At 28.8% G+C, this 18,149-nt stretch overlaps 2 protein-coding genes across 2 annotated transcripts; one reads left to right on the forward strand and one right to left on the reverse strand.

Moving 5' to 3' along the window:
- Window positions 1–8,322: 8,322 nt before the first annotated feature.
- On the forward strand, window positions 8,323–8,874 carry LOC126552870 (zinc finger MYM-type protein 1-like). Its single transcript, XM_050207963.1, has 2 exons — window positions 8,323–8,462; window positions 8,541–8,874. The coding sequence occupies exons 1-2, from the start codon at window positions 8,323–8,325 to the stop codon at window positions 8,872–8,874; spliced, it is 474 nt and encodes a 157-aa protein (XP_050063920.1).
- A 4,273-nt stretch (window positions 8,875–13,147) lies between these two features.
- On the reverse strand, window positions 13,148–14,227 carry LOC126552544 (uncharacterized). Its single transcript, XM_050207264.1, has one exon. It carries the CDS (start codon window positions 14,225–14,227, stop codon window positions 13,148–13,150), a length of 1,080 nt encoding a protein of 359 aa, XP_050063221.1.
- Between the last annotated feature and the right edge of the window lie 3,922 nt (window positions 14,228–18,149).

Raw genomic sequence — 18,149 nt, forward strand, 5'->3', positions numbered from 1 at the left:
ATTGGTCATTAAAATGATAAGATATATAAAAATAATAGTTATAATAATAATGATAAGATGTAATTCCAAGATTGGAACAAAAGTCCTAAAAGTGTGATAACAACATTGGAGAAAGTATTTCTGATAATAAAATTTTGTCTGATAATGAATTTTATTAATATCTGATAATTGATAAATCCACGGATATATACAATCAAGGTTAATAGAATATACAGGTTGCCTCACAGTCGTGTAAACAAAACGTTTCCCCCCGTACTGTTCCTTGTCTACTGACGTCATTGCCGGAACATTCGACGGCCGTATAATACCGCCGTATATACTTTTTTAATATTTTCAATAGTATTATTAATAATAATTAGTTTTTTACATACTTTCTTTTCATTTACATTTATGATTTTGATTACTTAATTAATATTTATTATTTATTTGATTTAGCAACTACTTAACTAGATAAAAAGCTATAATTTTTTAATACAATTGAATTTACGAAGTTTTGCCAAGTTTGGTGGCATTTCACGATGTTAATAAAACAAAATTAATGTTTTATATTTATAAATAAGATTGAATATTAATTATTAGGTCTACGATTTGACACAAAAAAAGCTAAAAATGTTTAATAATTATTAATTAAAAATTCCTGTACACAATATATTATGCAGTTACAATTTAAAAAATGACCTGAAACTCAAAAAAGTTAATAAAATATGCATAATTAAACTATTTATTTGAACTCGTAGATGACCAAATCACATTTTGTGCTTGTAAAGCTTTATCCTGTATATCATAAAATAAAATGCAAAATCCTATTTTATCCCTAATATTAAGTAATATAATATTAAATATATAAATTATTTACATCATGATAGTTAAATATCTAACATAGAGGGTTTGGTGTTTATTATTTATAATTTTGTTAGTGTTTTCAAATAAAAATATTCTCTTTAAACAAATTCTTTCTGAAACATGTTTTTTACTTGCCTAACGTATCTTAATTGAATAGTAGTACAAATGTTGTGTAGGTAAAAATCAATGGCTCATAATTATATGATATCATTTACAGAACTATCAATAAATAAATTAAGAGAAGGTAACCAAAAAATCAAACTGCAAATTGTTTTCATACATAATTAATAATGTTTTATAATAAATACAATTTATAACATTTTACTCTTAAGTACATTTTAGTTTCTTAGTAAAAAAAAAAATACATTTTATTTTAATTATGTCATAATTCTTTGTAACTTTTGTAGCCTTAGTAATTGTGTTCTTGCTTTTTTTTTTCCTATTAATGCCTGATGAGTTTTTGTGATATATTTCATTCGAATGAAAATTCTTTGTCTTACATATGACCGTATAACTGGATAATACTTCTCTTCAATCTCTATTCTATTAATTATTTTTTGTGTAAGCTGTTTTATGACATTTGGTCCTTTAGGGATTTTCTGTTTAGTTAATTTTCAAAAAGTTTTTCTATTCTAAAAATTTTTGTTTTAAAATAAATACTAGGAACTATCAGACCTCCATACGATAGATGTTCAATCCATGTCGGTAATTGGTAATTGTGATCACGGGAAGTATTAAGTTGTGTTGTGGTGCAGCCAATTTCAGGAAACTTCTTTTTATGCTTCTTAGCTATCCACCCAGCTAAATATTCGACTGCATCTTGTGTCATTTCATTTAAATCTTCAGACTCGTCCTCAATACTTATGTCATCATCTGTATCTGTATCTGTGTTTATGTCTTCATTATTTTCATTGTCTGTTATTTGAAAATTGATTTGCTTAAATGTTTTTGCCACCATAAATTCTTCTTGGTTGTAATCAGTAGTATTGGAAGAGGTCGAAACAACACCCGGATTTTTACCTAATATGATCATCCTCAATCTGTATAGAGCATTTAAAGGTGAAGGATGATCATTTAGACCGCCTCTTGTACGTAGTTGACTGAACAAATTTTCTAGCACATCTTGGTTGACTTTGGATGTTAATAAATATTTTAATCCATGTTCTTGTAAAATATTGAGAAGTTTCTGAGTTCCACTGATGTTCATTAACAGAGCTTTTTGAAATAGCTGAAGATTGCTTTTATTCGTGCATCTCATATTAAAAATTAATTCATATACTTTATTTAAGAGTGCATTTTGTTCCCCTAAAAATAGACCATATGGAGCTTTGAATGGAGTTTGATTGTCATTAGGATGAGACACATTGGATGTATCAAACCAGTTGTTGATTAACTCTATAAAATCAGCTGTGTCGTTGTTTAATTTTTTATCAGTTATAGGTTGGTAATGGTTGAGTGCTGTTGAAGTGGTGTGAGAAATAAGTTGGGTAGCTAATTTGACTTTTTGTCTTTGAGATCCTTCACATGTTAAGTGTTCTTGTGAAAGCTTATGACACACTCTGAGTTCAGTAGATGTCATTGAAACTAATGCTTCCAATGGTTGTTTGTTGATTATTTTGCCTCCTAAATTGAATCCAGTGTCCAAAAGCCAGTTTCGAACAAGTTTTAATACATGAGGAGCATCAGGAATAAAAACTATGTATCTTCCATTTGGAATACAAAAAACTGGTTGATCATAACTTATGTTCAATGTTCTCCATAAGCCAATATTCCCACCTCAACAGTCACTGGTGCAACATATAACTTTAAACCCTATTTAGTCAAGCTCATTGATAATGCTAAATAAAATGTCCTTTGTCATTTTTTTATCAAAATCAACGTACACAGGCTGCTTCCAGGGTGATGCTATACCTCGGGCCATAACTACCTGCATCTGATTATGAGGTCCTATAACTTCATCTTGAAGAGTATCATATTCCAACGTACTGCATACTTTAACTTCATCAAACATGAGGACAGTTAATTTCTGGTAATCCTCCAAACTATTACCATTTAGTTCCATTATCTTTAAGACATCATGAAGAATACCGTTTCTCATGCATATACCTTTTGTCCATCGTTGAAGAGATGACAGTCCTTTGCAAAAAAAAATAATAAAAATAATATTATTAAAAACATGTTTTCTTAATATTTAATAAGTGAATAACATATTAATATATTTAAATTTGATTTACCTGGAAGTGGGTAATGCAGTTCACTTTTGACAAACACATATGCTCGCTTGCTAAAATATCTTAATGTGAAGGCTTTTGATATTTCTTCTCGTGTCCAATGCACCTGTTTTTTCTTTTTCATCAAAAGATCTAATTGATTTGGAGTAAATATTGTTGACAAGTATGATTTTGCTTTACTTTCAATAGCAGTAGTTTTATTTTGAGTGAGAGTTGTTATTAACTTTGAAGAAGATTTTTGTGATTGTGTGAGAGCTGAATTTAAAGTTTTCAAACGTTTTTGAAGAATTTTCATGCCATGTCTGAGATTTTCATGTATTTTTTTATAATCTAAATCAGAGTTTTTGTATGATAAAAGTTCAATTTTCAATTTTTCATTCTCGCTTTTTAAATTTTAATGATTTTTGTATAACTCGTCAAACATAATTTTATAATTTGGTTCCAAAGTTTGATCATTTTCAGTGAAAGCTTCATCAAACATAACTATTGATGTGTTTGGTTCTGTGTTAAGAGAAGTAGCAATTAACTGATCATGAGACTGTAACAAAAATAATTAGTAATTAATTTCCTACATTTATACTTAACTAGAGGTTTATGAAAAAAAATAGACTTTTACTATTCATAAATACAAAATTTGTGGGTACTGGTTTGTTATAGCCCCGCCACTCAGGTTTGTTATCACCCCGCCATTCACTTAACAATAAAAAATTGATTTATGATAATATAAAACAGTGATATAATTATAAATGTTTATATATCATCAATAAATAAACATTTTTAATTATATTACAGTATTATATTATTGTTATTCAATTTTTTATTTTTATGTGAATGAGGGGGGGGGGGCGATAACAAACCTGAGTGGCGGGGCTATTACAAACCAGTACCAATTTGTGTAAATTTATTCCAAAATTATGTAATAACATTTATTATGTTATATTATAATAGATAGGTATAATACCTCTTTTATTGATTTTGCTTCCATTCTACTTTGGCGTTCTAAAGCAGATAGTGATGTAGTAGAAAAACATGTTGGTAAGTTCAGTGTTGGTACAGAACCAGGTTTTAACCTTCTAACAGGTTTACTACCCATAAGTTCAGATTTTAGATCACGAACAAAGTCTTCCGATTTAAAATGTTTGGAACAAATGTAAGATTTGCTGTGATTCCAGGCGTCTTCCCGTTTACATTTTTGCGTCCATATTTTCTGGACATCAAGATCTTTTGGAAACCTAAAAATTATAGTTTAATTAACTAACAAAATAAAATAAACACAAATGGATATGTTAATATTGATATAGTAGTATAATAAAATTGGTAATCGGTCAAAAGGTCCGAAAGGTCCGTTTTAATTATAATTATTTTTATACATAATTTGTGTTAATACCTAGGCGAGTACCTAGGTATTTTAATTTATATTTATTTAAAATGATTTTTAACTTTTTTATTAATTTTATGTAGGTATTTTAAATAATTGTTGACTTTTTTTATAATATTTTGTACGTTGGTAGTTCTTACAAGTTACAATATCTGGTTAGTGTCTAATAACACTAACCGGCGGAATTTCATGTGTTAACCAATAGAGTTCTATTGGTTAGTCTTAACCGGACATTGTAAGAACTACGTAAAAAATATTATAAAAAAAAAGTATCATTAATGTTATAAAAATTAATGAAATAGGTACCTGTGAAACGAAATATCAGTCATTCCAGTTTTTTTTGTTTTTCCGGAATACAAATCGCATGTTGCAACAGCACAATTACAACCACCACCTCTTGCACTAATTATAATTTATATTTGTATATATAAAAACTGAAAAATATGAATTTCGGAAAAAAAACCTCGCAATTACTAAAAAAATGACAGCTAGTGAGCATAAACAAAATGCAAAACACGTGTAAAACACGGCATGAATCACGTCGGTGTTCCGGCAGTGACGTCAAGATCGTATTTCCCCCACTCCCATTTTTTCATAAATTCCGAAGTGAGGCAACCTGTATATTCTATTAGCCTTGATATACAATAACTATTGTACATATATATGGGTAAATCGTGGTTTATGAATTAAGATAATATAAGGTTTTATACATAATATGATAATTGATAATATACCTGCCAACAGAAAGTCCTACTCAAGCAACTTCAACAAAGTTTGCCTAAAAATGTACATATTCTTGAAAAAGTATCATTAATTTCTTCAAGGTCAATAAAGAACCAATAACACCTTTAGCTGAACTTTTTCAGTTTGAACCAAGAATAATTGACAAAATTAATATACAATAAAAAAAAATATAAAATATAAAATGGCTTCAAAGAGATAAAACATCTTGTTTTTGGAATGAAGTATGTAACTATAGAGATACCAGTGAAACAAACCCATTTGAAGAACTCTGCTCATTAGCAATGTGGTTACTAGTTTTGCCATGGTCAAACGCTGATGTCGAAAGATTATTCAGTCAGATGAATTTAGTTAAGACAAAACTAAGAAATAGAATGGGATCTAAATTGCTGGATTCTATTTTAACAATTAAAAGTGGATTAAGAAGGTAAAACGTTTGTTGTGAGAACTATTCATTACCAACTAATGTCTTAAAACAAATTTCAATGCCTAGTGTCTTAGGACAAGAAGAAGACATGCTCATAGATGATCACTTGGATCTCAATATACTTTAAATACCTACCTACTACCTAGATACCTATATGTTTATTATTTTTATTATGTTTATATTTATAATATTTATTGATGAAAGATTCACCTACCACCTTATTTTGTTGTTTTAAATACTTAGGTTTCATTTTCATGTTTTAAGAATGTATTAATCTAGTCTTCTACATAATATTATATGAAAGACTGACATGTTGTATACATATGAATCTTTGAATTATTAATTATTATTTATTTTTTTTTGGTTATAATATTTATTTAAATTGTTTTTGTAATTGAAATACCTACCTAATACAGTAATATCTATGCTAATACCTATAATTGTTCTACATTTATTGTAAAATTGTAATCACAATAATTGTGATAACAATATATTTTATATTTTTAATTTTTATAATTTAATATGCATTACATACATTTAATTTTTTGGCACAAAATTAAAAAAAAAATAGTCATTTCTAGCTTTTTTAAATATTTTTTGGCCTTTTATAGCTTATACCGAAAAAAAATTAATTTAGCCATATCTAGCTTTTTTTGTCTACCACTAAAACTTATTTTATAGTCTCGGAAATGGCAACACTGCCCGTCAGTGGTCAGTCTGTCTGCACTCGCTCGCCGAGTTGGGCATATTGTTATAAATAAATATATTCTGTTGTGTTTATGAAATTACAATTATTATTTTATTTTCAAATTATACATTCATTCTGACAAACATTTTAACGAAGGTGACCACTCTCCTATCAATTTTATAATGACAGCAGTCTGTACTATGTAGATATCTGATTTTGTTGCCACTTGCCACCGCTCCGTTAATAAGTTTAACGAGGAGAGAGTGAAGAGTGTACTGTTGGCATAATACAAAAATTAATAATAGAATTCAATATATTATAACAACGTATTAATAATACGACGTTATCGAATACGGATTTAAAAATTATTTATATACGTCTTGTAAACAATATTTCCATTTGGGTACAATAATACGCCATACGGGCCTGTCATTCACCACTATAGTCTATAATATTGTTTTATTTAATTTTGTACTCTCTTGTAAGTTAGTTGGTAGGTACTTGATGATAAAAATATAGACACCACATTATAGTTATTTTACATTTGGCTGCGTGTTGCGTGTATATTTTATACAATTAATATACAATGTACACTTGCACAATTCACATCGTGATTATCGGTCCTGCCACATTTTAGATCAGCCGAGTTAACGATTGACGATTGTACGTATAACATACTACATTGTCGTATTTTTGTTTTGACTCTTGGACTCTATTTAAAATAAAATGTTTAGTATTTTTAATAAAAATAAAACGAATTCTCGTGTCACCACTAAAAATCCTAATTCGACGAATGACCAACTTCTAGAGGAAGATAACATTGATGATCCCATTATTCCATCAATCAATAAAATAAATGTAGTTGAACACAACTGCAATGATTTGGGAAACATAGAAACTGGACCTATGCGCCCCATACTGACAGTAAGTGGATTAACTATTTGTGCTTATTATGATTTATTTTTAAAGTACCTAAGTATAGATTTATGATTATAATATTATATGCTAAATATTTTAAATATGCATGTTTTAAGAAATTACACTTGTTTATTTTTATTTGACACATTTTTTTTCAATTTGATATTTAGAAAAGGTAGTAATTTATTGTGTATAATAATTTTATAGGCAGGTATCAAATATTAATTTTATTTTTTTTCAGGCATATCCAACAACAAAATTTGGTTCTCAGTTTAGGTCATTCAGCAGTGAATATTTCAATACATATAAGTGGCTTGAATACAGTATTATGTGCGATGCAACATTTTGTTATGCTTGTCGGATGTTTGGTAATAAAAATATGTAAGATACTTGGACAACAATAGGATTTAATAACTGCCAAAAAGTAAGTTTAAATAATTAATTTGAATAGATTTAATACTTCTAAATGTTCAACTTGTGGGTTAGATTGACTAGGGAAGTTGGAAGTTAAAATCGTACATACATAAATAAATAAAGATTTATTTGATTTTGAAAATTAAATTGTATACTTACTGTGTTATTTTATATATTATATAGCTTTCAGAAAGGTTGAAGAAACATAATTCTTCTAAGAGCCATTTGACATTTGTTTCAAAACTGGCTCTTAGTATATCAGCTAAAAAGTCTGGAAGTGTACTATCACAACTGTCTGCTGCACATCAAGAAGAAATTAAGCAAAATCGAAACTATATGTGCCATATTATAGATATCATTTTGTACCTCAGTAAACAAGGAATGGCATTTCGAGGCCATTGTGAAGAAACTACTTCACTTAATCAAGGTAATTTTTAAAAATAATATTATATTAGCATTTTTTTAATTACAATTAAATACAAATATAGAATTAAGTTTTGAGCTTAGCAAAATAAACATTAGCTTACAGTATAGGATTAATTTTTTTTTTTTTTGATTTTATCTTTAGATTTATATTTACTTATTATTTAACTATTTAAAAATAAAAATTAATAATTAATTTTAAGGTAATTTCAAAGAGTTATGCAACATATATGTAAAATCAGTACCTGGATTTCAAAATATGCACAACCGGCATGTTAATTATACTAGTTGGAAAATCCAGGTTGAAATTATTCAATTATGCGCCGATGAAGTTAATGAAATTATTGTAAATGAGGATTCTTCTGTTGGATTTTTTGCTCTGATGTGTGATGAAGCAAGGTAATTTAATAATATAGTCTTGCATGTAGGATTAATATTTAATATTCATTTATTTTTAGTAAAAACTTAATGTTTTAGATGCCATAAAGAAGAGAAATTATCTATATGTATTAGATACACAGTTGAGTTAAATATTCATGAACGGTTTTTAGGGTTTGTTGATGTGTCTAGTGGTCAAAAGGCAGACCAGATTGTAACAACCATATTTGAATTTTTTAAAAAACAAAAAAATAGTCTACAACATGTAAATATTGTAGCACAGTCATATGACGGTGCCAGTGTAATGTCTGGTCACTTAAATGGTGTACAAACTAAAATAAAAGAGCACCTACCAACTGCCGTTTACATACATTGTATGGCACACCGTTTAAATTTAGTTGTTGTGGATGTATGTACATCAATTAAGGTATAACATTTAGAATTTTTTATTAAATATATTAACAAACAGTATAATATTATGTATTTAAATTTTGATTTAGGAGGCTCGTAATGTATTCAATACCCTTGAAGTGGTATATGTTCACTTTTCAAAGCCTACAAACAATATTAAATTATGTGAAGTACTGAAGTACAAACGAAATTAGGTTTGAAAAAAGGTTCTATAATGAACGAGCGTCTAGAGACAGCACAAGAGCAAATATCTTATCAATTATCATATCGTATTTCTTATCAATTATCGTAATATTATAATAGTTAAAAAATTTCAATACACAAAACGTTTTTTGAAATATGAATAATTTGTTGGAGATTTAATATATTATTCAAATATGTTTGAGTGCGCACATTGTAATTTTAAATTTAGCAAAAAATGCAATTTAATTAGACGTATGAAATTACATCTGGAGGGACGCACTATTAAATCTTCAAAACCATTAACAGATACAGATATTGAATTAAATATTATTAATATGAATTTTGTTAATTTTCAGGGTAAATATACTACTTGAATTTTTCACTATCTAACTTATTTATGAAATTAATATTTTTATTTACCTAATTATTTATAGAGTTTGAAGAATGGAAATCCAATGAGGAGGTAAGTTCTTCGTCGCGATTTGTTAAAAAAGGGGACAAGATTTAACAAAGATAAAACTGTAGCCACGAGTGTTTATTATTGTCATCGTTCTGGAAAGTTTTCAAGCAAGGCTACTGGAAAACGTGCAATGAAAATTATTGGTTCATGTAAAATAGGCAAGTTTCAAAATCAGTACCTAATATACATTAATCAATTACTGAAATTTGTAATTATGTTTATCTGTTGTATATTATCGTGATTTTTTTATTGTTTTATGTGTTGCTTGCTGTTAATTGATCTTCAAGTCAAGTCGTTGGTGTTTGTGGAGTGGATTATCTGAAATAGTTCATCTCTTATGATATAATTATAAATTATTATGTACCTAATGTAAAATATTAAAAAATTATTATTGTTTGTACAGATTTGTTTTCATTATATTATTCTAAGATGACAAATTCCATCTATTGTCTATCTAATAACTAATTAATTTATATTATGTTTTGTATTTAATTGATTTTAATGGGTAAAGTGGTGCACACTAATATAAATAGGGGATACCACCCACCTATCCACCAAATAACTAACATTTTTTAACCAAGCTTCAATCAAGCAAAATCAAGGAATGTACCAATTAAAAAGGCTGAAGATGTCTTGAAGCTAATTAGAAACGATGATGCGCTTAGTCAAATGTTACCGGAGTTAAAAAAATTATTATGCATAATGTTGGTAATACCAGTGTCATCATGTACATCCGAAAGATCTTTTTCCGCACTACGCAGGCTTAAAACATACATTCGATCTACCATGAGTCAACCACGATTGAATGATATTTCCTTACTTCATGTCCACCATGACGAAGAATTAAATTTAGATATTGTTGCAAACGAGTTCATTAACAATTCCAAAGTTCGGAAAAATACATTTGCTATATAAAATAAAACTTTCAAGAATAAATTGTCATGTTTTAAATTTGTTTTTGTTTTTGTCTTCTGAATATTCATAGCACTTATATTATTAAAATGTTATAAAAATAACTTTTATAGATAAAATTATAACATACAATGACTAACTATGTATTTTAGTGATTGTATAACAAACAATGTCAAAGAAAATAAAAATGGAAAAAATGCAAGTAAGGTAAAACTGTACACGAGTACACAAAATAGTGAGCCCCCCATGACATTTTCATAACCTGGCGCCCCTGATGAACAATAAGTTCATATTCAATTATTTTTAATTATTTGTAAATGACAACAATTTTCATTTCATATTTATGACTTATTTTAAATTTTTAATTGATTTTTGAAATTAACCCTAATTTTAAGGTAATATAATTATTTTGTTTTATGACGATACAGTGCTGATTTAAAATGTGATTTAGGTATAATGTTTATGTAATATATATTAACTGTAATTAAAATAATATGTCTAAAATTACAATAATTGTGATAAATATTGTCAATTATAATATGTGTAGTCACGTATTGGACTATTACCTAATAATGTAGGTATAATATATGTGTTAATATAATTATTAATCTATTATTTTAAATAATTATTATCATAATTTATCTTGAATTTATATAACAAAATCTATTTTAAATCTATTATAATGTCTTATTTTTGTATAATTGTAGTGCAGCAGACGCTGAATAGACATTTTTATATTACTGTAACATAATACAAATACTTTAAAAAAGTATAATTAATATTTATTTATTTTAATTCATAAAATAGTATAATCAATTCTCAATTCTATTTAATAGTTATTTATAAATGTTTTTGAGATATTCGAATACTTAATAACTAATAAGACTGACTGTTATTCATTGATTTATATTACGTCTCATAACATGCTTTATTATAAATTATTTATATTGTATTATTAAACTCGTTATAATTAATTATATTTTTATACTACTAGTATTATGAATATATTATATTATAAATAAAAATATAAAATACCTTTTTCTAGTCCCCATGGGTTAGTAGTTGCTACTTGCTATTCGATAAACCGCGATATCCTATATATATATAGATATATAAACATAAATATTTATCTATATAAATATAGATATTTAAATAATTTTCATATATTTTTTTAAGTTTCAATGTTTGTATGTTGGTAATAGATTTGATGGAACAATTTTTCGGTCCGAGCTGTTATCAATTTCCGGACAACCTTAATAAGATATTTGCTCTTGTGCTGTCTCTAGACGCTCGTCTATAATGAGGGTTTGCGATACTCCTTGGGTTTGTCGGTTCAAAAATTGTAAAGCCATCATTGAAAACTATGTTGCTATTGTTGATACACTTAAGATCGAAATTGAGGATCAAGCTGATAAGAATGTGCCTCAAGCAATAGGTAATTGTTATTTTCAACTGTATAAATACAAATATTTATTTTCTCTTCAATAGTTTAATTATTAAAAATTGTTGATAATAGGAATTCTTACTTCAATAGGAAGAAGTGAATTTATTATTTTAGTTTTTATTCTTCATGAGGTATTAGCTATAATAAATGTATTAAGCAACCAACTACAAAATACTGACACTACATTAGGAAAGTCAGTAAGTATTATTAATGGAGATATATCAACATTCAAAAGCCTAAGATCTGATGAGTCGTTTAGTAACCTTTGGACAAGAATTGAACAATTTTCTGAGGAAAATGAAATAGATCTTCAAATTCCAACCACAGGTATAATTTTTGTCTTGTATATTTAACTGTATATAAAAATTTATAAAAACAAGTTATAGCTTGATAGATACCTATTTAATATGTTTTGTTTAGGATCAAAACGTAAACGAAATCATCCAAATAAATTGAACGATTTTGCTTTATTTACAAATACTAGTGCTCAACATGAACCAGTAGATAAGGATATTGCAGTTAATGTTTATTGGAGACAAACAGCTTATATGCATGTAATTGATCAAGTGATAACTAATTTAGAAAAAAGGTTCTCAGCTGAAAGCTTACAGTTAGCAATATCAATAGATAACTTTTTAAGTCTTGATTTTGAAAATAGCATGCTTTTTATAAACCACTATAAAGTAAATATAAATTATAATATTATGAAAATATAAAATTGTGTAATCCCATTATATTTTATGCAGGACCTTTTAGGAGTATGCATTAATATCTTAAAAGCAGAAATAATTGTTCTAAAAAACTGTTTACCCACTAATTACAATTTTGAAGACATAAAGAAAATAATAAATAAGAATGTTTATCCAAATTTATATAAATTGATTCAAGTTGCTATCACAATCCCTGTATCATCAGCTACGTGTGAAAGATCTTTTTCAGCCATGCGAAGAGTGAAGAATTGGCTTCGAACAAGCATGGGACAAAATCGATTTACAAGTCTAGCTTCAATATGTATTGAAAGAGACATTACAAATAACATTAATAATGAAAAAATTCTAAATAAGTTTGCATCAACTAATAATAGAAAAATTAATTTATTGTAATATGAGCATTATTATTTAATAAATTTATATTGTGATATGCTAATTTTTTTTTTTATGTTGAATTATTTAATGATTGTAGGGTGCGGCATAATGAACTCCCACATTTCCGAAGTGAATTAAAAAAAAACGATACAAGATAAAGAAAAAAAATTTTTATTTTTAAAAACTATATTATATAAGGTTTTTTTTTAAATTATTTTTTAAAAATTATATGGTCTAAATGATTGCCTTGACGAGCAACGCACATATGGAGCCGTTCTCGAAAGTTCTCCATCACTTTCGCCAGCATATCGAGTGGAATCGCGGAGATTTCTTGACGGATGGCCTCTTTTAGTTCTTCAATGGTTCTTGGTCGATGTTTGAAAACTTCAGCTTTGAGGTATCCCCATAAGAAATAATCACATGGGCTCAAATCAGGGGAGCGAGGAGGCCATGTAATGTTTTCCCTTAAGGAGATCAAGCGACCAGGAAACATTTTTTGCAATACAGCACGAGAACAACGGGCTGTATGAGCTGTGACCCCATCCTGTTGAAACCAGAAGACATTATTATTTTCGTACTCTTCGATTTTCGGGCGTAAAAAGTTCTCCAACATCTCGCAGTACCGATTGGAAGTCACAGTAACTGTAACACCACCCTCTTCAAAAAAATAAGGCCCCACGATGCCTACCGAGGACAAAGCACACCAAACTGTTACTTTAGGACTATGAAGAGGTCGTTGGTGTATTTTTAGAGGGTTTTCAGCAGCCCAATAACGAAAATTTTGTTTGTTCACTGTGCCAGAAATGTGGAAATGTGCTTCGTCGCTACTCCACACAATACCGTTGGGAGGCACAACTGTAAGGATTGCATTACAGCAATCTTTTCGTTTTCCCCAATCTGTTGGACTTAATTCCTGAGTTACCATAATCTTATATGGGTGTAATTTAAGATCACAGTGCAAAATTCGCCTTACCGTTCGATCCGATATCCCGAGAGCAGAGGCATGTTTCCGAGCAGAACGCGACGGAGACTGCTCTATCGATGTTCTTACTGCGGCAATGTTTTCCGGTATTCTTACGGACTTGGGACGTCCAACCGGTTTTTTAGGCATTGCAGATCCCGTTGCTCTTAAATTTTGTACCCAATTCAAAATCGTTTTCCGATCAGGGACACTTTCGTTTGGATTCAAACTGAACCGAGTGCGAAATGCTCTCTGTGTCGCAATCACACATTCAGCGTTTTTGAAAAATGCCTCAATAACGAAACCACGTTGTTCACCAGACCACGGCATGGTGACGACAAAAACCTTATTAATAATCTAATCTAGCGAAATAAACCACTTTAATCTAATCAGTTTAATTACGCGCTAATGATTATTTGAAATATGGGAGTCCATTACGCCGCACCCGTATAAAAACATTAAATTTGTATATACATAAAATAATTTTGCCTAAAACAAGGGGGAGGGTTCTCGTGTTGTGCTTTAGATTTTAGCACTCCCATAAATTTTACCCTAGTTGCGCCCATGATAACGATACAAGGCCAATAGTTTACTTAGACGAAACATGGGTAAACCAAAATCATACGCGAGGACACATATGGCAAAACTCCGACAACACCGAAGGATTAAAAGTACCTATTGGAAAGTGCGGTCGGCTTATTGTGTGTCATGCTGGTTCACCTTCATTTGATTTTGTCAAAAATTCAAAACTGGTTTTTCGTTGCAAGTCGGGATCGCATGCTGACTATCATTCTTAAATGAACGCCACCGTTTTTCAAAAATAGTTTATAGATATGTTGGGCAATTTAGAAGAACCTTGTATAATTGTAATGGACAATGCCACATACCATTCTACCTTAACAGAAGAATATCCTTAGGCAAATACTCGAAAGGCAAATGTACAAAAATGGTTACAAGACAAATCGGTAGACTTTTCTCCAGTAGAGACATTAAGCGAACTACGGGAAAAAGTCAAATTGACGATGCCAAAAGAAAAAAAATATAAATTGGACGAAATTGCACTTCAAATGGGCCATGAAATGGTAAGACTTTATTATTATTACAGTCCTTACCACTGCCAATATAACCCAATTGAATTAATCTGGGCGCAAGTTAAGGGTAAAGTCGCGGAAAAAAATAACACCTTCAAAATGGCAGATATAGAAGTGTTAGTAAATAGTGCTTTAGATGCAGTCACAACAGAAGATTGGGCAAAATGTGGCGACCACTGCGATAAAATTCAAAAAGACGATTTGGTAAAAGAAGGATTAAGAGATGAAATTTTGGAGCCTATTTTAATGACAATTAATGCCGACGACAGTTCTACTGACGAAGACGATGATGAAGACGATATGATTAATTAAAAAAAATGTATTTTATGTATTACTTGTGTTATTTGTATTTTATTATTTTTTTTTTTATATAATTTATTAAAAAAAATCTACATTACGTCGTTTGAAATTACTTTATAGGCGGGAAAACAGTAGGAATAGGCGGAGTAACCCTGACGAAAAACAGCCGCTAAATTTTTTTGGCCCTATCAAAATACTTGAAAATTTTATACAAAGTTCCTCATATGTTATTCTTATAGTGATTAAACAATTATAAGAATACATAGGCACAACTTTTTTTTATTAGCATTTGAAGTTCAAATATTGAAAAAAATTCGTCAAAATCATGAATATTTGCATATTATTTTGTAGTTCAAAATTCATTAAATTGTTTGTATTTATATCTAACGTTAAAAAATTCAACACTAAGTTTTCCATAAGTTTTGCTTCAAAAAGCTATAGAGAAAATTTGAAGCGTCATTATAGGAAAAATGTTTTGAGCGTTTGAGTTTTAAATTTTTATGAAATCGCGTAACGATAACGATTTATCCTCAAACAAGTCAAACGAGTTTAAATATTTGTTATACTTCAAAAGTTATAAGTCCTAGATACTTGAAAATTTCACCACTTATTTAGGTCGGAAATTGAAACCAAATGTACCACTCTGCTGTACATTAGGAGGTGGGGTGGACCTCGGACTAGGGTAGGTTAAATTTGAATGTAATGATAGGTATCATTGTATACGAAAAACGATTCTGAACGGAGATGATTTGTCAGTCTAGGATATATTATATTCAAATATTGCCAGAGTATATTCTAATTTTAAACAAATATTTTATTTTTCCATTAGGACGCATTTGCAAAAGGCATGGTTAATCAATTTTTCTAAAAACATTGCATGTAGTTATCATAATTCATAATACCTTATATTATATTTTAGATATACCTGGTATACCAAAGCATGATTGTTGACACTTTAAGACACGAGTAAAAAGGCGGACTTCGGGGGGGATATATTGTTTCTTTAAGCATTACTATCGCTATTTTAGTGAATACTTATGGAACTAGATTATATCATTATTAGTTCCAAAAGTATCCACTAAGACGGCGCTAGTAATGCTAAAAAGAAAATATTCCCTCAAACTCCGCCTGTTGTATTACATCACAGCTATAATTATAAGCCGTGTATTAATTTCATTTCGTGTCAACCCCCCACACCCTCCAACCATGTCATGAACAGTCCTGTATAAATATATTAGTTATATAATATAATATTAGTATTAATATTAGTCCGTGGTTTGAACATTATGATCTATACAGTGGTACCATAATGTCATTTAAAATTTTTGAAAATATTGTTATATTATACGTGATATATCAGTAAAAGTCACTATGCTCAAATTATTTTCATAGATATTTGAAATACACCTATAAGACGTGTATAGTATGTGTATAGTATCGTGATGTTGGGTAAAAACACAGACTATATATTATATATTATGTAGTCTGTGCCCTGTTTTAAAAATGTGCGACTAAATATTATATTAATTATTACGATGCTCTGTGAATAATAGTTGAAGTAATTGGTGCCATATTTTCTCTTCGGAACCACATGAACGACGCACGATAGAGAGATGTGAATATGTGATGATACTGATAACGCGATGAGGCTCTGACTTTTTTATATTCTTATTCGTTATAGGTATTAAATGCCTGCAATATGGCAGATACATAATTATAATTATTTTCAAGTTTTTAGTAAGTTTCAAATTCTGGTTTTGGTTAATTTGAACGTTATACTTAGTTGTTTTTATTGTATTTTGTTAATATGGTGTAATCAATTATCAAATAACCAAGTGATTAGTTTAATTTATCAACGGAACTGTTAGCATTCGAAGCCCAATGAAACGAGTTACCTTTCGTTTCGTCAAGGTATGCTTACTTTATTAATTTTAATTAGTTATAGTAGTTGTGAATTGAATATTAAATGTAGCCTGCACGTGTGATTTATTTTATTATTTTTTTTTTTTTCATGGAAATTGTTTTGTCGGAATAAAATATATTTTAACCAATGAATTTCCAACTCCAACCGATGTGAATATGTGATTATTGGCAACTTTACTATGCCTACGCATTTCAATGCAATAATTGAAATAGCACAATGTATGGTATGTATTATTAACACTGTTGTACTCTTTTCGGTGAGTACTTTTTTGGTATACCTACATTGCGAGTTACAATTTTTGACACATTTGTCTTGGACTTTTTAATACTTGTTTACTAATTAACATAATTCGCCTACATTTTCAGGTCCTATAACCCCGAGGAGGCAGATTTAAAAAAGTGTACTTATTTATTTGTGCATACGTTATGCTGGCTAACATATCTGCCTGCTTCAACCAGCAACTCATTCACAACCAACTTGTCAACCTATTAATACTAACAGGTACTATAACATTTTGTAATTTTTATAGGTAGAATTTTTTTTTTAATGATCCATGATGAATGTAGGATGTAAGAAAAAAATTAAACGATTTTTTTTTTTATTATTCAAAAGAAATCAGTGCACGGTCCTCCACCTCCATTTCATTGTCTTCTTGATTCTACAACAGAATTAGATAATATTTTGTATTTACTATAGTTTTATGAATATGAATAGTGTATATGTGATAGGCATATAGTCAAATCAGGCATTTTATTAAATTACATTTTTATATAGGTAATTTCACTATCATCACTAATGGTTTTTTTTTATATACCTAATATATAAATTAATCAGTAATAATTAATAGAAAATATTGTTACATTTTTTAATTTCTTAAAATCATTTAACTAAACATCTAGAAGACTGGTAGTGAAATTGAATAAAAAATGAACTTATT

This window comes from Aphis gossypii, chromosome X (assembly GCF_020184175.1).
Source record: "Aphis gossypii isolate Hap1 chromosome X, ASM2018417v2, whole genome shotgun sequence".
Classification (NCBI taxonomy): domain Eukaryota; kingdom Metazoa; phylum Arthropoda; class Insecta; order Hemiptera; family Aphididae; genus Aphis; species Aphis gossypii.

Bases quoted from the DNA above. Each gene is read 5' to 3' on its own strand.
- LOC126552870 (XM_050207963.1), top strand. From the start codon at position 8,323: ATGCACAACCGGCATGTTAATTATACTAGTTGGAAAATCCAGGTTGAA. The intron at 8,463-8,540 runs GTAATTTAATAA...TTAATGTTTTAG, and splicing joins CTGATGTGTGATGAAGCAAG to ATGCCATAAAGAAGAGAAAT.
- LOC126552544 (XM_050207264.1), bottom strand. From the start codon at position 14,227: ATGCCGTGGTCTGGTGAACAACGTGGTTTCGTTATTGAGGCATTTTTC.